This window comes from Lipotes vexillifer, unplaced genomic scaffold (genome assembly GCF_000442215.2).
Source record: "Lipotes vexillifer unplaced genomic scaffold, Lipotes_vexillifer_v1.1 scaffold1003, whole genome shotgun sequence".
In the NCBI taxonomy this organism is placed as follows: domain Eukaryota; kingdom Metazoa; phylum Chordata; class Mammalia; order Artiodactyla; family Lipotidae; genus Lipotes; species Lipotes vexillifer.
This window is the reverse complement of record NW_006798890.1, coordinates 1,817,754-1,841,765: the sequence shown is the minus strand read 5'-3', so window position 1 is coordinate 1,841,765 and position 24,012 is coordinate 1,817,754. Positions and strand designations below refer to the sequence as shown.

Genomic DNA, 24,012 nt, shown 5'->3' with positions numbered 1-24,012 from the left:
CTCCTCTCCTCACCTTTCAAGCCAGACGACAGTAAGGACCCCACTGTTAACTAGCCCCAGGTTCTGCACACTCCCCTGTGGTTTCTCTGCACCCTGCCCGCACATTTGTAAACAGCCCCTTTATTAAACATGCTTCAGACTCCTGAATTCAGTGGGCTATCTGCCGGTTCCTGCCAACCCTGACTGACAAAGCTGATACAGTTCTTTTGAGCACTGTGTGCCTTACAGCTGGCTCGTCTCCCCAGATGTGAGCTCCTGAAGGGAGGGGTCGTGTCTGAACCAGTCTTCATCTCTGTGCACAGATGCAGTACCCAGAAGACGTGGGAAGTGTCCTCGACTCAGAAAAAGCACCAAAGTACCAGTACTGCCACACACATGGGGTCGAATGAAGGGAGTTGCGTGAAATCGTCCATTCATTCACTTGTTTGTTCGCTCATTCAACCGCAAGTGCTCACTGAAGGCCACGTGTACCAGGCTCTGATGAAGACAGACTTCATGGAGCTGGCGTTTCACTGAGGGGAAGTGGGCGTAAGCAGGCAAAAGTAAGCACACTCCTCACACCATTTCAGGTGACAGTTCATTCTGTGAAGGAGACAAAGCAAAGCAAAAGGGTACAAAGTGAAGGGGTGGAGGTGCAGTTTTAGATACGTGGTTGGAGGCCCACTGGGCAGAGAAGGATGTGCAGGAGCCAGGTCAGGGGACGCTCGGTGCAAGGAGTTTCCACACAGAGGGACCAGGAGCGAGAAAGGCTGGGGGTGGGAACGACCTCGGTCTATTGACAAACAGCAGGGAAGCCGGGAGGCCAGGGCAGGTTGGGTGCAGGGGAGACTCCTAGGAGTGGGTGGGAACTTGCTTTCTTGTAAGGCCCTTCCAGCTCTGGGATGTGAGAAGAGCCCAGGGCTGGCCAGCAGCCACTTCCTGAATGGTCCAGGAGGAGGCCCCATGTGGGGCTCACCCCCTTGTTCTCTCAGTCCTCACAATGACCTCATGAGGAGGGTTTTTCTACCCCCATTCCACACATGAAGAAACTGAGGTTCAGAGAGGTTAAGCAACTTGCCCAAGGTCACATAGAGTCAGAGAAAGAACTGGAAAGGAACCCAGGTCTGCCTGACCTGCAGGCCAGGAGAGGTTTTCCCAGGACCAGCACCGCCATTTGCCAAGGGCTTCCTCATCAATAATATTGGCCCTACAGGGACAGGCTGGCAGGAGAAACCAAAGCTCCAGGCTTGGGGGAGGCACATCCCAAGGCCATATGCCAATAGGGAGGGATCTGGGGTCTAAGCCTGACTTTTTCCACAGCCCCCTACCCTCTGAAAAGGGGAAATGGTAGGTGATCAGGAAAGCTGCGCCGTGCCCGCCCCCTCCACCCCCCATGCCCGATACATCCAGGGCTAGGGTGCACTGGCTAATGGGTATCATTTCAGCCCTTTCATTTCTGGAGACAATATGCTGTCATAAAGACTGTCATTTCCTGCAGGATGATCAATGCACTGGCTGCCTGGAGGGCTGGGAATGGCAGTATCTGGGCACGACCGGGAAGATAAAACCATCCTCTCTTTCTCTGCCATTCTAGTCCTTTCCCAAGCAGGTACAGCCCTCGTGTTTCAGAGCATTGGCCTGGGGTCCCAAGAGGCCCCAGGTCGCTGCATAGTGCCCCCAGCACAGGGGGCACTCTTAGTCCCTCTTAGCCTAGTTTCAACATGTCATAGCCATGTGACCTTGGGCACAGCACTTTCCCTCCCCAAACCTCAATTTCCTCATCTGTAAAATGGGGGCAACTATGTCTGCCTCACAAGGTGGCTTAAGTGGGAGGATATATCTTAAACCCTTGCCATGTAGGGGTGCTTAAGAATAGTAGCTATGAAAGTGATGGTGCTGGCGTTGATAATGATGCCTGCCACATTTTGGAAATAGGGAAACTGAGGCCAGAGAAGGAAATGTGCTCCCCCAAGGTCACACAGCAAGTCAGTGACAAAGCTGGGCCTAGAACTTGGGTTTCGAGGCCAGAGCCTTTGCTCATTACCATTGACTCATAGGTCAATGGTAATGAGTGAGTTTTGTTGACTCCTTCCATGGGCGGGCACTGTCATGCATTATCTCATTTAATCCCCACAATGGACAGATGAGGTCAGTGTTATTATTATTCCTACTTTGCCGGTAGAAGGCTGCAGCTCAAAGAGATGAGGTGACCTGCCCAAGGTCACACAGCTAGCAAGTAGCAGAGCCTGAGTTCAACCCGGGTGGTCTGTCTGCAGAGGGGCAGCTCCAGCCTCTGTGCTGGGGCCCTTGAAGATCAGCTGCTGAGGGTGGAGATCGAGGCTCCCAGCTTTGTGCGCAGACGCCATTGGCCCTGCCATAGGCTGGCCTATCGTCTCCCCCATCTGATGAGCTGATGAGGACAAGGCAAGCTTAGGTCCCGCTGCCACCCCAAAACCCAGCTCATGGGCTCGGGAGGCAGAACCCCACCCAAGGTCGTCCTCAGAGAGTGTATAATGTGTGTCCAGTCCTGCCCAGACAGGGAAATTGAGACCTGGGAAGTTTATGAGGTGTTCACAACTCAGGCTGGTGAAGGAAGCCTGGCTCAGCGGCTGGAGGAGTCTGAGAGCAAGAAGTGGGTGGGAGAGGAAGAGGCTGGGGCCTCTGCTCCAAACACCCCAGAGTCTCCTGCTGGCACATGACCCTGACAGATCTCTAATTCATCACGTTGCTATGCCCTCACAACAGACCTGGAACTGTGGTCCCATTCTGCAGGTGGGTATATCAAGGCTCATAGCATCAAAGTGGCTTGCTCAGGCTCACTCAATTAAAAAGAAGAGTGTGGACTTGAACCCAGTTCTCCCAATGTGCAGGCTCCTCTTTTTCCCTTGCTTAATTCATTTCTTGCCATATCAGCTCTTTTCTCTCTAGGTCTTTTCTCTGCAAATTACCAACTTATCTGCCCTCCCTGTCCCTGATTTGGCTACACTTGACTATAAGCCTCTTGAAGTCAGGAATCTCTTTTGACTTGCTCCCCTCTGTATGCCTGGAGCCTATCACAGCAATAGGCACAAGGCTAGAAACCAGTGGATGTTTGCTGGATTGTTGAAGGGATTGTAATTGGACTACAATTTTTTAAATTGATGTCAGTGGTCGGCACGGTCAATTTGGAGATTTTTGTTATTATGAAAGGACTCACTTGAGTGATTCATTATGCAAATATAAAGCTGAACAGGGGAAAGTCATGTATTATAAATGTAGTTTTTGTTTATTTTTCATTAACAAGACTGCTCCACTTCTTTGGCCTCTCCCGTTGCAGAGCACAGGCTCCGGACGCGCAGGCTCAGCGGCCATGGCTCACGGGCCCAGCCGCTCCGCGGCATGTGGGATCTTCCCGGACTGGGGCACGAACCCATGTCCCCTGCATCGGCAGGCGGACTCTCAACCACTGCGCCACCAGGGAAGCCCTCCACTTCTTGATATATAGGGCTTGGGAGTGCTGGACCAATTCGCATAAGGATGCCAGAGGTCTTCTCACAGGGAAGCATTGGAAATCCAACCCCTGCTCACTGTGGTGTGAACTTAGAAAAATGTGGGTGGACTGGAGTATCTCTGAGTGAAGTCCAATGGCAGGAGAAAGTCCAGAGGGCTCAAAAGAGAGCTCAGCTGGAGAAGGATGGGCTAGTAATCTGAGCTCAACATCAGGGCAAGGACAGGGACACATGGGACTTCAATCAGTTTTTCAGTCAAGGATCATGGTTTATTTAAGGAAAAATGCCAACATGAAAGAGACACCGGTCCTCAGGCTCCAGCCTCACTACTGCCTGTGGTTTATACTCTAGGGGTCTGTCCATCCGGTGGACAGGCATCCACCAGGATGCCCAAGACCAGTCTTCAACAGCGCCACCATGTGGCAGGGGCTAAAGCAACAGCACTAGGTGGGGTTTCAGCTTCCTTTCTCTCTGTTCCTGGAGTTTGGAGGCAGGACTAATCTGCTTTAGATAAAGTCCTCAGGGTTCCTGGATCAGTTCAGGAGAGTAGAGGCCCCTGGATGGATACCGAACTTCCTGCTAATGAATGCTTAAGATGAGCAATTAGTCAGAAAATTAGGAGGGGATTTATTGGTATCATACAAGTTATAGAACAAGTCAGTTTTATCAGCTCTGTCACCAGTGACCACAACTATTTATGCTGACAAATACACACAGGAGAGTTCTTTTCTATAGCAGAAAATCTTCAAAATTAATAACAACAACAACAACAATTGCACACACATGCATGGCATGCTATAGTTTATGCAGCTCTTATCCATGCTCTTCTCTGAGCCTCACGCCAGCCCTGTGAGATAAGCAGGGTGGAGTAAAGGTCCCCAGGAAACTGAGGCTCAGAGGGGGATAGTGACTTGCCCATGGTCATCATAAAGTCAACAAGGCCTGGTCCTGCCCCTGTTGTGGGGTGCCCAAGCTGCCTCCCAGGGATGTCAGATGCCACTTCCCTACCTTCCCTGCTTACAGCAGCATCAGAACCACTATGGCAATGACCATGAGGACTCCAGCCAGGATGCAAAGGCCCAGGAAGACGATGTCACTGGTGTCCTGGGCCACCATGGCCACGGGGCCCTCCAGTGCCTCTGCCTCATCCCTGGGTGGTGCCTCCTGAAGGTGCTCTGCCGTGGCAGCATAGGGCCCAAGCCAGTGGGAGCCGGACAGCAGGTGGACAGAGGCCTCCTTTCGCCTTGGCTCACAGCGGACCTCGTATTCGTGGATATCCTCCTGCCCACCAGCTGAGAAGTCGATGTACAGCACACTGACGATCACTGAAGTGTTGTTTCTTCTCTGTGGGGGTCAAGGGGCACTTGCTCACACCTGAAGGAGCCAGGGCTGACCCTGTTCCCCTGGATGTGTAGGCACTGAGTGCCAAGGGGACAGAACTCCAGAGCCTGGTTTCCAGTCCCAGCTTGGCTACTGACTCCCTTCCCACTCAGAGCCTGTGTCCCTACCTGTAAAAGGAGCACTACGACGATGTCTGAAAGGACAATATATATTTGATGGGCCAGTGTTTGCTCTGGCTTGAAGGAGGTGGTGTCTATGAAAGATAGTAACAGTAACAACAGGGACATTCGCCACGTTCCAGGCTCCGCATTTTAAGGGCATTATCTCATTTAATTCTCACAACATTCTCTTATTGGTACCATTAATATCTCCATTTGCCAGATAAGGAAAATGAGGCCCAGAGGTTAAATCCCTTGTCTGAGGTCACACAGCACACAGTTGACAGGGAACGTATTCTCTTCCAGATCTGCCTGATTCTCTTTTTTTTTCTTTTTTCTGTACGCGGGCCTCTCATTGTTGTGGCCTCTCCCATTGCGGAGCACAGGCTCCGGACGCGCAGGCTCGGCAGCCATGGCTCACGGGCCCAGCCGCTCCGCGGCATGTGGGATCTTCCCGGACTGGGGCACGAACCCGTGTCCCCTGCATCGGCAGGCGGACTCTCAACCACTGCGCCACCAGGGAAGCCCAGATCTGCCTGATTCTTAACTGTGCTCTAAGCCATCACACCTCACTCAAACCAAAGACTGTAGAACCAAAGGGGAATTTCAGGACATCTAGTTCAATCTCCCTTCCCTGGCAATTTACAGATGTGGCTACCGAGGCCCAGCAAAGGCAGTAATTTGCCCAGAGCTAGATCCAGAAGCCGAGTCTCCTGCCTCCCAGTTAGATGCTCTGTCCCTGGTGTTACGGGACTTTCCTTCTGGAGTCGTTTTGCCCAATTATGTCTGCAGCAATTATGTGTCCCTGTGGTTGAGTTCTGTTCAGCCCAGTAGCACCACCCTGGGGTTGGGAAGAGCCATTGAGGAGTGTGATGTGGGGAGCCCGTCACACCGCTGCCCTCCCCACCCCCATGGATGAAGGAGGCAGGACTTAGGACGCCCTGAGACAGTGGTGTTTGGGCTGGGGACAGAGGGACAGCATTTTGATGGGCAGTCTGGTGTGGTCTGGATTGGGGGCTGCAGTGTTGCTGGGCTACTCTCCCCACCCACCCCTAATCTAGAGCAGCCGTTACACTCCTCAGGCCGCCCAGCTGCCCCTGTCCAGTCATGGCTCTTCTGAGCTGAGGCTTCTCTAAAAACCAAAGCTGCCTAGAACAGAGCAAATGGGCGTGACCTGCAGGAAGCTGCCATCACTGGACACTGGGTGGTCCTTTTGGGGGAGGCAGTGAAGGGGAATCACGGATCTGGAGTTTCATGGACCAGATGACCTTGTGGGTCTCTCCCAGCTCTGGGCTTCCAAAAAGCTCTGAGCCCATGTCCCCAGAGGAGCCTCTTCTGCATTGTGCCCTCCGCCTGTCTACCACCACACCCTCTGAGGAGAGCCGGCGTCCTGGACTTTTGTGACACAGAAAGACAGAACCTGAGAGTGGAAGGGGACCCAGTGAAAGGGCCAAAGTGATTCCACGTAATAAAGAAGGGAGGGAAAAATCACACAAAACAGGTGTGCAGGGAAGTTTCATGGGTTTTTGATGAGTGAGACTTGAGGAGGAAAGTCCACACAAATGTGGTGTTACGGTTATGAAATCAAGTCTCCGTGGTTCTTAAGAGATGCACAGATAGGTTGTCACGGCTTTTGGCCATTTGAACTGTGCATCTTTGAAAGCAACTCAATCCAGACTGGCTGGTCCTCATGGGTCTAGGACTTATAAGTGTTACACTAAGAATCCATGAGTCTGAGGCTCTCAGTTTTTATGTTTCCATGATATTGATGCCAAGATTCTATGATTATGTGGCTCCAGGTTCTAGTGGTGGTTCTGTGACTTTGAGACCTTGGGTGTCTGTGAGTTCTTTGTTCTAGATTTCATGATTCCTTGCTTCTGGGGTTCTCTGTCTCCATCATTTTATGACTCTATGGAACGTGGTTCGGCCCGCAGAGAAAACCCCAAGGGGATTTAGGGCATGGTGTAGAGGTGAGGGCAGATTGACTCCCACTTCTCCTCTGCTCAGGTTAAAAGGATGATGGCCGCCAGGAGGCTGGGGAAGCAGAGGGTGGACTGGAGGGGCCAGAGGCATACATTCGGTTAATGTTGGGTGGCGGGGAAATATGGTTTGCTGGAAAGCACATGATTTCTGCTAAGACAGTCTGACGAATCCCCAGATTCGTCACCAAGGCTGGGGTGTTGTCCCCGATAGAGACCACTGTGCCTTCTCCCCCTTTCCCCTTCCCAACCTGTCCCTGAGAATCCAAACATCCAGGGTTCCTGGGCCACTACCAGGTGACTCTGAGGGCCCCAAGCCTGGGTTCTAGGCCTCCGAAATACAAGGAGAGTAGAAAGACTTCATTTGTACACCTCGCTGCCTTTGGAGGGAGGTGGATCCTGTCTCTTGAGGGGCCCCTCTTTTTTGCGGAGCCCAGTGATGGATTTGGATCACAAGGTTGTGGAGGGGGTGGGCAGGAGGCAGCAGCACTCAAACAGCTCTGTGCATTAGAGAGGTAGGGACCGGGTGGCCCTGGGGAGCTCCAGTGGGGAGGGGGGCAGCAGGAAGGCCCCCAGGAACAGTCAGTTCACAGGACCTTGAGGGAGGGCCCTCCAGTATGGGCTTTCGGTTGTCACCAGCTTGTGCAGCAGGGCACCCCTTCTCTGTCTCCCCTACCTGAGTTCTTTGTTGTGCCTACACTGAGCAAGTTTGTTGAGGTAAAATCAAGAGGGGCTGAGTTCTGCATCCAGGCTTCTGGGGTGACCAGAGCCAGGAAGAGAAGCTGAATTCTCAGGTCTGGCAGGTGCCTCTCCCCAGGGATCAGAGCCCCTCCCTCGTGCCCGCACTCCTCTCCCAGTCCCTACCTGAGACTCGGTGCCACAGGTGTCAAAGCGGGCCTGGATCCGGAAGTTGCTGCCGACTTCCTGAGCAGCACAGCTCCGGCTGCCCAGGTAGACTTTGGTCCGTTCTAGAGGGGCCAGTGCCTGCGCGGAGATCAGGATCTGGAAGTCCGTGCGGGAGCAACTCACGTTCATGGGGACCACTGAGGATGGACGGGAAGGGGGAGCTGGAGGACATGGGGGCAGGCGGTCTGACCCCCACCCTCTCCAAGCCCCTATCCAAAGGGTGGTGGATGGAAAACCGAGGCCCAGAGAGGGGATGGCTCTTAAGCGGTCCTACGAGGATGTTTTACACACGTTACTCCGTTTAACTCCATCAAACTCTGAGCTCCAGGGCAGGCCCCCTGCTTACTTCTCAGCGCCCTCTGAGCCCAACACAGAGCTTGGCAGGTGCAGTGAATGCTGAATAAACGACTGACTGACTGACTGAATGAATATTCTTAATCATAATGAAAGCTATTATTGGCTGATCATGTTTGCCATATACCAGGCAATTCATTCAATCATTTAACAAGTATTTATGGCCCACTATGTGCAGGCGCTATTCTAAACACCAGATACAGAGATGAAAAGAGAAAAACCAGCCACAAATGCCTACCCTCTTGGAGCTTACATTCTAGTTGAGTGAGGAGGCAGTAAATATGTAAGATACACCTAAGCATCAGAGTAGTCTGAAGGAAAATCAAGCAAAGAAGAAAGACGGGGAGCGGGGAGAGCAGCATGTGTGTGGGTAAGGGCTGCAGTGGCTGCAGTTTGAAAAGGGTGGTGAAGGAAGCCCCACTCTCCCTCCTCATGATGACGCCTTGAGGTGCACATGACTAAACGCATTTGAAAGTTTTGGAACCCGGAGCTCTGAGAGGTGAAATTGTCGGCAGTGGCTAAGCCAGGATTTTAATCATTGCGTCTGTAAGATCCCACAGTTCCTGGTCTCTCCACCTTATGTGGTGGCCCCCTGCAGCCCCTCCCAGCCAGGCCTGTGTGACTCTAAGTGTCTGGGATCGTGCGAGCCTGTGTGTGCGTGCACGTGTGTGTGTACGGAGGCAGTGCTTGCTGGGGCAAGGGTGAGGGTAAGGGGAAGGAAGCGGGGTGGCTGGCAGGAGGAAAAGGAAAGAGCTGATAGGCAGAGGCCTGGAAATCTCAACCCCTCTCCGGGAAATGCCTCAGACATATTTCAGCCCCTGGTGTCTGGGCAATCGGGGATTTATGGGCCCACCGTCTCCCACGATGATCTTGGTGATGCTGAACTGTGTGTCACCCCTGATTGATGCCGAGGCTGTCCTCCAGTCGGGAGGCCGCCTGCAGCCTGGGCCACATCTGGAGCCTGGCCCAGCACTAGTGCCGTGTCTGACCCTGGGCTCCCAAAGGCATCTGGGCTCCCACAGCCATCGGGGAGGTGTCTCTGGAGGCAACAAAAGGAGAAGGAGCTTGTCCAAGATCACACACAGCTGGGAGAGGACCCAGGACCAGAAATAAGATGATCAGAGCAAAAGGGACTTCTCAGCTCCTTCAGCTGATATTTTCATTTTACTGAGACCCGCAGAGAGAAAGCAACTTGCCAGCTAGCTGTGGCAGAGCCCCAAGGCACCTCGCTCTCTGAGTGCACTCTGGGAAAGGGGTCGCTCTAACAGAGGGACAGCCCTCCTCCAGGTTTATGGATGGAGATGACTGAGGCCCACAGAGGGAGCGCCTGCCCAGGTCACTTTGCTGCCACTAGCTTGCTGCAGCTCTACTGTTTCCTTAACCATCGCTGGGCCCCCAAACGCCTCTTGCACATGGGTAAGGAAAGAGGAAGGACTTCCCTGGTGGCGCAGTTGTTAAGAATCCTCCTGCCAATGCAGGGGACACGGGTTCGAGCCCTGGTCCAAGAAGATCCCACGTTCTGTGGAGCAACTAAGCCCATGCACCCCAACTACTGAGCCTGCGCTCTAGAGCCCGCGAACCACAACTACTGAAGCCCGCATGCCTAGAGCCCATGCTCTGCAACAAGAGAAGCCACCGCAATGAGAAGCCTGTGCACCGCAACGAAGAGTGGCCCCCGCTCACTGCAACTAGAGAAAGCCCGTGCGCAGCCACGATGACCCAATGCAGCCAAAAATAAATAGAAAGAAAGAAAGAAAGAAAGAAAGGAAGGAAGGAAGGAAGGAAGGAAGGAAGAAGAGGAAAGACTTTTTTTTTTGGTTGCGCCGTGTGGCATGCAGGATCTTAGTTCCCTGACCAGGGATCAGACCTGCTCTGCATTGGGAGCACGGAGTATTAACTACTGGATCACCAGGGAAGTCCCGAGGAAAGATCTTTTGAGTGCAGACCAGGACTGAGACACACAAGGGAAAGAAATCCACACTCAGCAAGGATGCCCTCGGAGGCAGGCACTGTGACCTGTGTTACCTCATTTCATCTTAACGACCACCTGTCTAGAGCATGCATCAACTCATCCTACAGGTGAGCACCATTGGATGGTCAGTAAATGGCAGCATTTGGATGTGGCCCCCATCCGTCTGAGCTCAGTCCTGGGCCTCCTCCCCAGGCCCTGCTTAGCCACACAAAAGGAAGGGTGTGAGTTCTAGCCTTGGCTGTGCCACCCACTGCCCGTGTGACAGCAGTGAAAGTCGTTTCCTCTCTGCACCTCTGTTTCTGCACCTGCACAACAAGAGGCTCTAGCCTAGTCAGGCAGAGGGCAAAATGGGTCCAGAGCACAAGCATTTCTGGGACTGTGGCCCAGGGAAGGGTGATGAGAGGAGGGGATAGATGATAGCTGCTGTCAGCTGGCAAATCTAACTAGCACTATGGGGGATGGAAAAGCTGAGTGCCAAGTTCCCTAGCCAACTCTTCAGCTAGGCATGGCCATATGACCAAGTTCAAAATAACGAGAACAAGAAGAAGTCTTCTGAGGGCTTCCGAAAATGCTTTTACTTTCCTGATAAAGGAACATTTGTGGCTGGCACCTCCCCTACCTTCTTCCAGCCTTGAACATGGACATGATGTCTGGAGTTGTGGCAGCCATCTTGTGGTCATGAGGTCAAGAGAATCCCAGACATATCAGCTGGGACACTGTTGAGTCCCTGAACCAATACAGCAGCTGCCTAGCTCTAGGCTTTTTGTTATGTAAGGAAACCAAAGGTCATTTTTTCAAACCACTGTCAGTCAGGACTTATGACTGTACAAGCAAGGTTGGTCAGCATCTCCATGATTATATTAATTGTTTTCCATAAATAGTATTACCATATCTTGTGTATTACCCCTGGATACAGAGAATTAATCATAGTACAAGAGAGGCCAGGGGCCCATGGAGGAAGGTGACAGATAGGGAGGAATTAGGAATTGTGGATTTAGAAGCTGGAAAAATATGGCACTGTAATAGTGAAAATAAGCAAGGACCATATTAATATAGCCTCAGAGTTTCCAGGGCAGGAGTCCGCAGTGGTGCAGCCAACGGAGAAGTTGGTGAGATGGAGGGAAGAGGCTGCAAAGACCAGAAACCCCAGCCTCACCTTCCCCCACCAACACACCCATACCCTCAACCCCAGCTGACCTCCAATGTAGGCCACAGAGAAGCCCCTGCGGGTGGTGCTACGGTCTGTGTGCAGCAGAAGCAGGAGCTGGTTGTGGCTCGAGGTGACCGGTGGTGGCAGGTGATGGCCACACCAACTGCCCAGCAGGGGCGCCTCCTCACTGGCCCCGTCGAAGGCTGCCAGATGGTCAAAGTCACAGGTCTTGGTCAGGCTGTTGGGCCCCTCCAGTTCCAGGTCCAGGAAGAACACTTTGACCCGGTAGCCAAGAGGCAGGCGGATGGTCCAGTGACACCGGATGTGGTTGGGGTAGGAGCTGGGGTACTGTGGGCTGGAGAAGTTGCCCCGCACTGCTGTGTATACCTCCTGGCATTCTCCTGGATTGGGGAGAGCAGGACAGAGGAGCAATGGTAAGACGGGTGGAGACTGTCACCCTCTGCAGTTACAGCTTGGGCAGTAGGCGCTATAGGGTCCTAAAACCACCCTGGCAGGTTGTGGGCACCATGGCCAGAAAACCAGACAACTGATCCCAAAGCCTGCTTTAAACTGAAACTAGCTGGAAGCTGAGACCGTCATTCCAATGGGTAAACCATTTCATTAGTGTTGACTCTGATAGGAATTCAATAACAATGCCTAATACCTCTCTTCGGAGTTGAGTCCAACTTGGACTTGACAGACAAGGTGGCTCATGACCTGACCTTGCCCTTTTTCTCCCTGCCCCTCATCCAGCCCTACCTTCCAGCCTCACCAAACATTTCCTAGTAGTACAAGCACACAAACCCTCTCTGTCCTCCGTGCCTCTGCACATGCTGATCCCTCTGCTTGGAACACTCTTCCCTTTCTTCTGCCACTGGCTAACACCTTTAAAGCACTGCTCAATTCTCTCCTCCTCCAGGAAGTCATCCATGATTCTTACTGTTAGACAGCACAGATCACAGTGCATTGTCATTGTCTGTTTCCTTCTCTATCTCCTCCACTAGACAGTTTAATTCCCAAGGGTTCATTCATTCATTTGTACAAACATTAATTGAATACCCTCTATGTAGCAGGTACAAAGATAAGTCCGTAGGAACTCACAGTCAAGCAGAGGAAATCAGCATGCAAACTAGGTACAGAAGTGATGTGTTAGATCATTGCTATGAGAAAACTTCTCTAAGGAGTTGAAGGAAGGGGAATAATTCTGAGTGAATCAAGGAGGCTTCCCAGAGGAGGTGACATGCTTGTGCCTTGGCATCGGCCAGACAGGAGAGGGTGTGCTAGAACGTTTCAGGCAGAGAAAGAGCAGGAAGTGTAAGGCCCAGAGGCAGAAGAGTACAACCCCGCCGCGCCCCGCCGCAGGCGTGATGGGGAGGCAGGAGCCCAGCACACACAGGGCGCTCAGGGTGTGGCTCCCGCCCTCCTACCTGAGAAGTAGTAGGCCTTGAAGCCCCGGCCCCCGATGTTAAAGTCAGACTTGAAGACCACCTGCAGCTCGTGGCCCAGCGACACGAGCGTGGGGGGCCTGGAGCTGCCGCAGTAGTGGTGCCCATGGGCGGGGCCGGGCCCCCCGAGCACAGCCACGTAGTCGTAGGTGCACTGCTCACTGCCCTCCACCTGGAAGTCCACGAAGACCAGCTTGACGGTGGCGGGGCCGGAGGCTCGGATCACCCAGCGACACTCCACGTTGTTGGGGTAGTTGTTGGGGTGCTCGGGGCTGGTGAGGACCCCCGACAGGCCCGTCAGGACGCCACCACATGCATCTGCAAGGGAGCCCGCTTGAACCGAAATTTCTCCCTCCCTGTGGCTCCCCCATCTCCTCCCTTGGGAAATGCCAAGCCCACAGGTGTTCACGGGATTCTTGTCACCACCCACTGAGCACTTGGTAAGTGATGGGCACAGGCCATCTTTCTAGGCCATCACCGTAACCCCATGAGGAACGCACCGTGGTTTCCCCCATTTTACAGCTGAGAGACTGGAGGCAGAGAGAAGTTAAATAACTTACTTGTGTGAGTTGGGCTTCACCCAGACTGAGCCCGAGACAAGGATTTGAACCCAAGTAGTTTATCTGGGAGAGACAGAGGACTGCAGATGGGCAGCGAGGCAGAGAGGGTAAGGGAGCGGGGGCATTCCCCAGAATCGAGGCTGAGGGCTGCTGGGGGTAGAGGTGATCTGCCAAAGCTTCGGAAAAAGCCCTGAAGCAAAGAGATGTGGAGATTGGCAAGAGCCATTGCAGTGGCAAGGCCCCAAGGGACAGGGCAGGACCCTGACAGCAGGTCACCCCCTGGTATCAGGGAGGGCAGGATTTGACTAACTTCAGAGTCTGTGCACTTGACCTTATCAGTCTCACTGTCCCCTCCTACCAGGCTAGTGGAGCATAGAGGCTGAGGTACCTGAGACCAGGAACATTATCAAATCTCCTGAACAGATGAAGAAACTGAGGCTTAGAGGGAGGATCTGAAGGAGTAGAGACGGGCTTGAAGTCTGAAGACAGGTCTCCTCTCAGCTTAGTCTTCTATTGTTGTGTGACGGTGGGCAAGTAACTCAGCCTCTCTGAGCCTCATGGGAATATTAAAAATCATAAGACCTGTTCAGACTGATCCACCCGGCTCAGACGCGTGCAGAGTTTAATAAGTTTCTGGTGAAAGCCCTTTGGAACCCAGTGTAGCCAGTACAACTGGGAGCTAGGTGATAATGAATGCCAGGACTAGTTGGAGGCCACCGGCAGGGAGGGGCACACTCGGTTGTGTCCCCTGAGACGCCAGAATCTCACTCCATGGCATGGCTGTGTGAACGGAGCACTGTGCCGGGCGGCTAAGGCCTTGACTTCCTGTCCCAGTTTCCCCTTCCCAGATGTGTGACCTTGGGAAGGCACATTCCCTCTCTGGTCTCAGGTGTATTGTTTGTCAAATGAGAGGGCAGGTTTTGACAGTCTGTGAGATCCTGTCTGCTGTCAATACCCTTAGCAGAGACTTTCAAAATGTGTTCTGGGGCTCCACGGTAGCCCCTGGGCATCTATTTGCAGACATCTGGTGTAAATGTCCTTCTTTTTCTGTATTCAAACTATTTTTTAATTCAATGAAAGATAGCATCCACAGTCACATATCTTATATGTAAAAATTTAACTAATTGGAGGCCATCAATATTTACCTATGCTTTCAATGATTAGCTTATAATAAGTAAATGTTAAAAATACGAACTTATGAACGCTTACAACAAAAATGCTGCCTTTGGGACTTCCGTGGTGGCGCAGTGGTTAAGAAGCCACCTGCCAATGCAGGGCACACGGGTTTGATCCCTGACCTGGGAAGATCCCAAATGCCATGGAGCAACTAAGCCTGTGTGCCACAACTACTGAGCCATCGCACCACAACTATTGAGCCCTCGTGCCACAACTACTGAAGCCCATGCGCCTAGAGCCTGTGCTCCACAACAACAGAAACCACCACAATGAGAAGCCCACGTACCACAAAGAAGAGTAGCCCCCGCTCACCACAACTAGAGAAAGGCCACGCACAGCAACGAAGACCCAATGCAGCCATAAATAAATAAATAAAATTTATTTTTTTAAAATGCTGCCTTTATCTCTTTTACATATCAGGGATTAACATAAGGTTCCATTTGATATAAGGGTACTCCTGTTTTAAAAAATATTGGAAAACATTGCACATGGTATTATAACTTTGATACCCTAAGAGTCTGAAAATCTAGGGATCTAAAGCTCCACTGCTATGATTAGATCGATCTGTGTTTCTTGTGTTTTACCATTCTACAATACTATGCCTCCAAAGCCAGTGGGAGCTGGTGTCTGGCTTTGGAGGCATAGAACTGTATGCACCCTCACCCCGGCCCTGATTGCTGTTGGTGAACCCCGTACACCAGGAGCCTCTGCGGAGCCTATTGCTTGAGCTGTTGTGAGGAAGGCCTTTGGTTTTGGCCTTGGGAGAAGGTAGGAGGTCTGAGTCCGTGCAGAGAAGCCTGAGGAAAGAGGAATGAGTCAAGGAGAAAGAAAGGCAAGGAGGGTGAAGCCTCTGCTCCCCTCACTAGCCTGAGGGGTAGGCTCCAAGCCTGGCTGGGGGAGGGAGGGGTTAGGGACCACGATATAGGAGGTGAGCTCAGGAAAGGCTTTGGGAGGGAGAGCGTCACCAGCTCCACGCAGACGCTCATGCACCTTCCACTCCGAGGACATGATGGGGAGGGGGAGAGAATCCCGTGCCCGTGACATGAGACGCCACAGAGAGATCAGCAGCAGTGGCAGCAGTGTGTCCCCTCCGGTGTCCCCTCCAGTGTCCTGATGCCATGTATGGGGTGAGAAGGACAAGGATAGGAGAGCATGAGAGGCCTCATTCCTGAGCACAGTGAGACCCTCCGAGGACTCCCGGAATAACGGAGGGAGACGTGGGGAGTGTTGCCATGAAGGTGGGAACACACAACCACCAAGACTACCAACAGAAAAAAAAAACTACCAACAGAGGCTGCCTTTGCCCCATGAGCTATGAGAGCAGGGGCATCCAGGTTACAGAGCAGCCTACACGCTAAGATGCTGAGACCCTGCCCGTCACCTTACCCCATCGCCCTCCCCCCATCCCCACCCAGGGCCACCCTCTCCACTGCCAAGTCCCCCTTGCCTTTCTGGTAGCCCGCGGAAAAGCCTCTGCTGGCCACGTGCTTGTCTGAGTGGAAGACCACAGACATGACGTTCCAGGAGGAGGCAAAGGGCGGTGGGGGTACCTGGCCGCAGAACCTCCCCAGCAGGTTGCCCTGGTCCCCGGAGGCCCCATTGTAGATCTCCAGGAAGTCGAAGCTGCAGGTGTCATGGTACTCCAGGTCGAAGGTGTGGAAGGTGAGCAGCACTGAGGAGCCCTCAGCTACCACAATCAGCCAGCTGCACTCCGTGTTGTAGGGGTAGAGACTGGGGAAGTTGGGGCTGGAGAAGTTTCCAGAAGGTGCTGAGAGCACACCCCCACATTTGACACCTGTGGTGAGAGGCAAGAATGTCTCAGAGTCAGCCCTGGGGTCTTGGGTAGTGGCCCAGCTCCAAAGCGGGTTCTTTGGGATGGGATGAGGGAGCATGAGGTCATGGCCCTAAGTCAATTCATTTATTCATGTAGCTGTTCATTCATTTACTTTTTCTTCAAATACTTGCCAAACATTCTTTTATTCATTCAAGAAATATTGTTTGAGTGCTAAGCATTGTTTTAGGCGCTGGGGTTACAGCAGGAACAAATAGATTAAAATTCTGGTGGGGAAGACAAACAATAAAGATAATAAGGAAAATATAGAGCATATTAACTAATGATAAGTGATCTGGAGAAAAATAAAGCAGGGAAAGGAGACAAGAAGTGTCAGGTGGGACTATAATTTTTGATAAAATAATACCAAATGCTAGGCACTAGAGATGTGCACTGGGGAATTCAAAAATTAAAAATAATATTACCTGCTCCCATCCTGAGTGAAAATGTGCACAGAGTACTACAAGGTTAAAACTACATTCTTTTATTATTATTATTATTATTTATTTATATTTTTGGCTGCATTGGGTCTTTGTTGCCGCGCATAGGCTTTCTCTAGTTGCGGCGAGCAGGGGCTACGCTTTGTGGCAGTATGCGGGCTTCTCATTGCAGTGTCTTCTTTTGTTGCAGAACCCAAGCTCTAGGTGCGCAGGCTTCAGTAGTTGCGGCACGTGGGCTCAGTAGTTGTGGCTCGCGGGCTCTAGAGCTCAGGCTCAGTAGTTATGGCACACGGGATTAGTTGGTCCGCGACATGTGGGATCTTCCTGGACCAGGGTTCGAACCTGTGTCCCCTGCATTGGAAGGCAGATTCTTAACCACTGCATCACCAGGGAAGTCCCCAAAACTACATTCTTATATGTACATATTTGCTTATATTTTGAAGACAATGGAAGGAAACTAATAAAAATTGTTCTCTGACACAGGAAGATGTAAGCCAAGAGGTCAGGCGTGACCGCTAGACCTCTTTAAACGCAATTTATTTGATAATTTTAACTTTATAATCATGAGTAACTTTTAATATAATTTTTAAATTATCAAAAATATTTAAGTAACCCATATGCCAAACTAAAACAAATAAACTTAACTATATGACAAGTTGGAGGCACATTCACATGGGAAAAATGATTTCAAACAATGCTGAAATACACTATTTTGACTGTACCTCCCTAGTGGAATAGATCCCAAGAACAAAATGAAACACAAAGAAATATTAAACTATATTCAGTAGACTTACTATTAGTAGTAATAGTGAATACTGTTATTTTACAATATTTTATATATTGGAGTAAAGGAAGTATGTTAATGTCAATAGAAACTAAGATTTGCAGTGTAAGAGGAGAGCGATACAAGTATAGAATTAAAAAACTAAGCAGAACTCTTGAGATCCTTAATTTGAATTGAAAACATCAGTACAAATTTGATTTATTTTTATTTCTAAAAATATTAATTTCCTAGCTTTGTTCATTAAAAACCCTAAAAGCGGGGCTTCCCTGGTGGTGCAGTGGTTGAGAGTCTGCCTGCCGATGCAGGGGACATGGGTTCGTGCCCCGGTCCAGGAGGATTCCATATGCCGTGGAGCGGCTGGGACTGTGAGCCATGGCCGCTGAGCTTGTGTGTCCAGAGCCTGTGCTCCACCACGGGAGAGGCCACAACAGTGAGAGGCCCGCGTACCGCAAAAAAACAAAACAAAACAAAAACCAAAAAACCCTAAAAACGATGATATCCTGGTAGTATTTGTACCACTTGGACTTAGATTAGGATTATTATGTCCAACTAAATTAGATTAGGATCGTTATGTCCAACTAAAATGAAGCAGGGCTTCTTAAAGAAATAGTTAGACTAGGGCAGTAAATATACAAAATACACTTGGGATATCTTGTCACGCCAGAAAGTAAAGAAACTATTGGAACTGCTGGGATTGTGTCAAAAGACAGAGAAACCTTCTTGAAGGGACTCCAACTGGCTAAAGAAGGTATAATTTGAGCTTCAAAAAATTTATTGCAGGGACTTACCTGCGGTTCAGTGGTTAAGACTTTGTGCTCCCAATGCAGGGGGCACAAGTTCGATCCCTGGTCAGGGAACTAAAAGCCCACATGCCGCCGGGAGTGGCCAAAAAAAAAATTTATTGCAGTGTGTTGAAACCCATCAAATATATAAAAATTAATGAATTCATAATACAACTAAAACAAATTAAAAAGGAACTTATTGATTTCCTTTAGAGATTGCTCGGGCACGAACTCGTTTTCTTCTTGCTACATGAAGAAAGAATTAAGCATTTACTTTGCCTTTCCTGTTACAAACTATATATATCAGGATAACCAAATAGCTGATGAAGAAAAATTGTTATTTAAAGAAGACTACGGAAAGAATAACATTAGAAAAACAAAACTTTGCAAACCTTAATGGAATCATCATTATCGTTGTCTGTTCTAATCACTGAGAAAAAAGGTAAATGATGAGAGGTAAAACCTAGTTGGTTGAGTAGGTAAATATTTTCTGTAAAATTCTTACACCTTTGCTAATGTTTGAAAATTTTTATAATTAAAAAATGCCAAAAAAGTTACCTTTATAGGGAACTTTATAATGGATGGATCAGGCTAACAACCCCTGAACTCACTGAACAATCTCAACGTCCAAGTGAAACACTGAATAATCGGTGCCCTGATGAAACACCTGTAACATCTTCTTGGGGGGAAAAAAAGGAACCTTAATCTAATGGAGTCTCTGGATCTGTCTGCAAGTTAGAGTGAATATGGAAGCTAGAGGAACAACCTAAATGACACCGTGAGGACACATTCAGTCAAGTGCAGAATGTGGGAAATTCTAATGACCCAGGTGCTTCAACAGTAAATAAGGTGGTGGGGGGAGACACAACTGTTATATTAAAAAAGACTCAACTAGAAGAAAACATAGGAGGTAAAAGCTCCTTGACATTGGTCTTGGCAATAATTTTTTGGATTTGACACCAAAGGCAACAAAAGCAAAAATAAACAAGTGGGACCACATTGAATGAAAAGCTCTGCACAGCAAAGGAAACTATCAATAGCGACTTCCCTGGTGGTGCAGTGGTTAAGAATCTGCCTGCCAATGCAGGGGACATGGGTTCCGAGCCCTGGTCCAGGAAGATCCCACATGCCATGGAGCATCTAAGCTGGTGTGTCACAACTCCTGAGACTGTGCTCTAGAGCGCCCGCGAGCCACAACTACTGAGCCTGCAAGCCACAACTACTGAAGCCTGCGCACCTAGAGCCCCTGCTCCACAACAAGAGAAGCCACCGCAGTGAGAAGCCCGTGCACCTCAACGAAGAGTAGCCCCCGCTCGCCGCAACTAGAGAAAAGCCCATGCGCAGCAGAGAAGACCCAACACAGCCAAAAATAAATAAATATAAAGAGGAAGGCTTTCAACACTTCACCATTAAAAAAAAAATGAGTAGAGGACTTCTCTGGTGGCACAGTGGTTAAGAATCTGCCTGCCAATGCAGGGGACATGGGTTTGAGCCCTGGCCCGGGAAGATCCCACATGCCGCAGAGCAACTAATCCCATGCGCTACAACTACTGAGACTATGCTCTAGAGCCTGTGAGCCACAACTACTGAGCCCGTGTGCTGCAACTACTGAAGCCCGCATGCCTAGAGCCCATGCCCCGCAACAAGAGAAGCCTGTGCACTGCAACAAAGAGTAGCCCCCACTCGCCACAACTAGAGAAAGACCGTGCAGCAACGAAGACCCAACGCAGCCAAAAATAATAAATAAATAAAATAAAATAAATTTAAAAATGTAAAATAAAAATAAAATGAGTAGAGAAACTGAATAGGCAGTTTTCCAAAGAAGGCATACAGGTGGCCAACAGGTACATGAAAAGGTGTTCAACATCACTAATCATCAAGGAAATGCAAATCGAAACCTCAATGAGATATCACCTCCCATCTGTTAGGATGGCTATTATGTAAAAGACAAGAGAGTAACAAGTGTTGGCAATGATGTGGAGAAAAAGGAACCTTTGTGCACAGTTGGTAGGAATGCAAACTGGTGCAGCCTCTATGACAAACAATATGGAGGCTTCTCAAAAAATTAAAAATAGAACGCCATATGATCCAGCAATTCCACTTTGGGTATATTTCAAAGGAAATGGAAACAGGGTATCAAAGAGTTATCTGCATTCCCATCTTCACTGCAGAATTATTCACAATAGCTGAGATATGGAAACAACCTAAGTGTCCATCAACAGATGAATGGAGATACATATGACATGGAATATTATTCAGCCTTGAAAAAGGCACACATCCTGCTATTTGCAGCAACATAGATAGACCTTGAGGGCATTATGCTAAGTGAAATAAGCCAGACAGAGAAAGATGAATACTGCATGGTATCACTTATATGTGGAATCTAAAACGTCAAACTCATAGAAACAGAGAGTAGAAAAGTGGTTGCCAGGGGAGAAGTCGATTAAAAAAGAGAGAGAGAGACTGAGAGAGAGAGAGAGAGAGACAGGGAGGGAGACTTGAGTCAAATATCAACCAAAAGCAATGTGTGGACCTTGTCTGGATTCTGACTTGAAAAAAAAAATTGCAATGGGATTTTTTGTTGTTGTTGTAATGGGGAAAATTGAACATGAACTGAGTATTAGATAAAATTAAAGAATTATTATATCATTATAAAAATATTGGGAATATCTATCTATCTATATATCTGTTAGATATACTCTGAAATATTTATGGGTGAAATAGTGTGATATCTGAGACTGTCTTTAAGTTTCTCTGATCTGACCCCCTAAAATGGGGGTAGGGGTAGGATAGAAGAGCCAAGAAAGGCAGAATGTTGATAACTGTTGAAGTCGGTTGATCGAGACATTGGGATTTATTATATTATTTTCTCCACTTTGTGTGTGAAAATTTTCATAGTTAAAAGTTGAAAAAAATGACCTTCTCAGTGAGGCTTTCCCCAACCATCATATTTACAACTGAAATCCTCTCCCCATCCCTGTACCCCTTCTTTCCCTTTTCTGCTTTATTTTCTCCATAGCACCCATCACTGTCAAATGTACTATTTATTTCCTTATTTGTTTGGTTCACTGCCAAGTCTATCTCCACAAAACTGTAGGCTCTATGAGAGCAGGGATTCTCGTCTGTTTTATTCTCTGCTATCTCCCAAGCATCTAGAAGAGCACCTGGTACAAAGCAGGTGCTCAGTGTATATTTGCTGAGTGAATGAGTCAGTGAATAATCTTATATCATCCTCACAATATCACCATAAAATAGGCAGCCCAGGTGTTATTGACTCCATTTAACAGATGAGAAAACTGAGGCCCAAAAAGGGAAGTTACTGCTGTAGCTGACATCTCCTGTTTTGTTCCACCCAGCCCTCATTCCTTCACCTCTTGCAAGAACATGCCCTCAATTTTAGACACTGCTCCCTTTCCTTGCCTCCATGTGGTAACCCTCCCTCGTCTTTCCCAGGCCCACAGGAGGACACAGGATCCTAGCTGGGCAATCCTGGGGCCCCCAGCACTGCCACAGCGACTGGCCTGTGGGGTGCGCCTGTGCCCCCAGAGTCCTGCTGCTGAGTGCCTGGATGAGAAGCCTTTCCTCCCTGGTACCTAAGCTGGGAGTGAGAGCCCTGGGTGGACCCCACTCAGGGCCCATTGAGAGAGCTTGTCAGCAAATGGCAAGAACCATGTGAAAAGAGGAAATGGCCCAGAACCCAAGCTGCCCAACTCAGCTATACTCCGCCTCCCTGGCACCAGCCACTGCATTTCTCTTCTTGCTTAAACTCATCCAGATTAGGTTTCTGTCCCTTGCAACCAGAAGCATCCTGAAGAATATACTTAACCAAAGTTCCTGTAAGAGAGACACATTTGCCAAGCATGTGCCCTGTATAGGCCTGTGCTGACTCATAATGGGCCCCTTCCTGGGGAGTTCCCAGTTGTGGGGTAAGATGGGGGGAGTTAGGCAAATGAGACAAAGCCATGTGGCGTGATTGTGCTGGGGCCACACGGGCTCTGGGGTCCAGAGGGAGGGGGGGCAGTCTTGCCAGGGCCAGCACTGTTGTGAGAGGGACACAGGGGAGTTGATGTTTGAGTTTGGCTAGAAGGAGCAAGAAGGCTTTGTGAGTTGGGGAAGATTTGGAGGGAGGAAATGGCATGAATAAAGGCTCAGACTCACAATCACTTAGCCTACCTGAGCCTCAGTCACGCATCTGTGAGATGGGGATAATGACCTTGCTGGGCGGCTGTGAACACAGATGAGAGAAAGCAGTGCAGAGGCTACAAGATGCACACCCAGTTCACATCAGGGCTCCCTGCCTGGCCCTGGGGGCAGGCCAGGGTGGGAGCAGGTCTGATTCATGCCTCTATGGCAAGAGAACAGAGGGACATCCTGTTCATTGCCTGTCCTTGTCCTTCCTCCAGCCTTGCCCACTGGACAGGAAAAGCCGTGAGAAGGTTGGAGCAGAACTCCTGGTGGCCCAGGAGGCCCTGGGTCCCAGCACAAGTAGAGGCCTTGTCCGGCAGGCACCCTGAACTCCAGGGTTACCCCAAGGCCACTGAAGCCCCAGTGGCTAGAAATGGGAACAGTTAGCTTCTCCCACCACCCAGGCATGCGGTGAGACACCTGGGTGCCCAGGCCATCTCTGCCACCAACTAGGTGACTGGAAAGTTACGTTTCCTTCCTGAGCCCCCCTTGAACCTGGAGGAAGACAAGGTACTGGCAACCGCTGGCTGAGCCCCTGCTACACACACACACCCCTTGAAGACGGGTGAAGTGATATTGCCCTGGCTTCCCAGACAGGCACACAGTGCTCAGAGGGCTGGAGCAGCACAAAGCGACCCGGGACCAGGGTGCCAGCAGAGGGTTCTAAGATCCCCAAGGAGGGAGTTTCTGAGGCTGATGAAGGGATGCGGAAGTCTTCCTGGAGGAGGTGGTGTTTGACCTGAGCTTGATGGATGAGCCAGATGTTCTCGGGTAGAAAAAGAGAAAAGGAACCTTCCAGGCAGAGGGCACAGCGGGTGAAAGCCCTGAGGGTGAAGCATCTCCAGGAGGGGGTGTGATCCTCTGCTAGAGTATGGGATGCCCGAGGGACTCTGGGAACCGAGGCTGGATGTTATATAGAGATTGGAGCCAAACCTGGGAAGGCACTGAATGCCTTTATAAGGAACTTTGATTTCACTTGGCTGGCGATGGGAAAGTACAGCAGGCTCTCAGGAGGAAAATAAGGAGTCATTCCAGCAACAAATCTTTAATCGTTCTCTGAGCCTTTCCCTTCGTCCTTGGCAAACATGTAGTCTTGGACAGGTTTACTTAACCTCCCTCTTCCTCAGTTTCCTCATCTGTAAAAAGGAGGACTAATATCCACTTTGAAGTTGGTTGTGAAGATTAAATGCATTCATACATGGAAAGCACCCAGCACGTAGTTGGCACTTGATAAATATTGTCTTTCCCCATCTCAGAAGCAATACATCTTCAACTCGGCCAACTGACCCCAAAAGGGCCTTCCGCTTTCTGGCCTTCCACATGGAAACCTCCTGAGACCCTGCTGCTACCTGCCACCCCTCTGCCCCCCTCCAGGTTTCCTGCCTGTCCCCAGCAACTCCTACCTTCCATGGCTTGGGCCCCGGGGACTGGGCTCAGCAGTGTCACTGCCAGCAGCAGACAGAACTCCAGCTCTGCCAGCAT

The 24,012-nt window shown here is 50.1% G+C and overlaps 1 protein-coding gene across 1 annotated transcript; it reads right to left on the bottom strand.

Moving 5' to 3' along the window:
• Window positions 1–4,484: 4,484 nt before the first annotated feature.
• On the bottom strand, window positions 4,485–24,012 carry CDCP2 (CUB domain containing protein 2). Its single transcript, XM_007471181.1, has 7 exons — window positions 23,934–24,012; window positions 15,956–16,303; window positions 12,755–13,090; window positions 11,358–11,728; window positions 9,142–9,244; window positions 7,810–7,988; window positions 4,485–4,811 (listed from the first exon to the last, which is right to left on the bottom strand). Exons 1-7 carry the CDS (start codon window positions 24,010–24,012, stop codon window positions 4,485–4,487), a joined length of 1,743 nt encoding a protein of 580 aa, XP_007471243.1.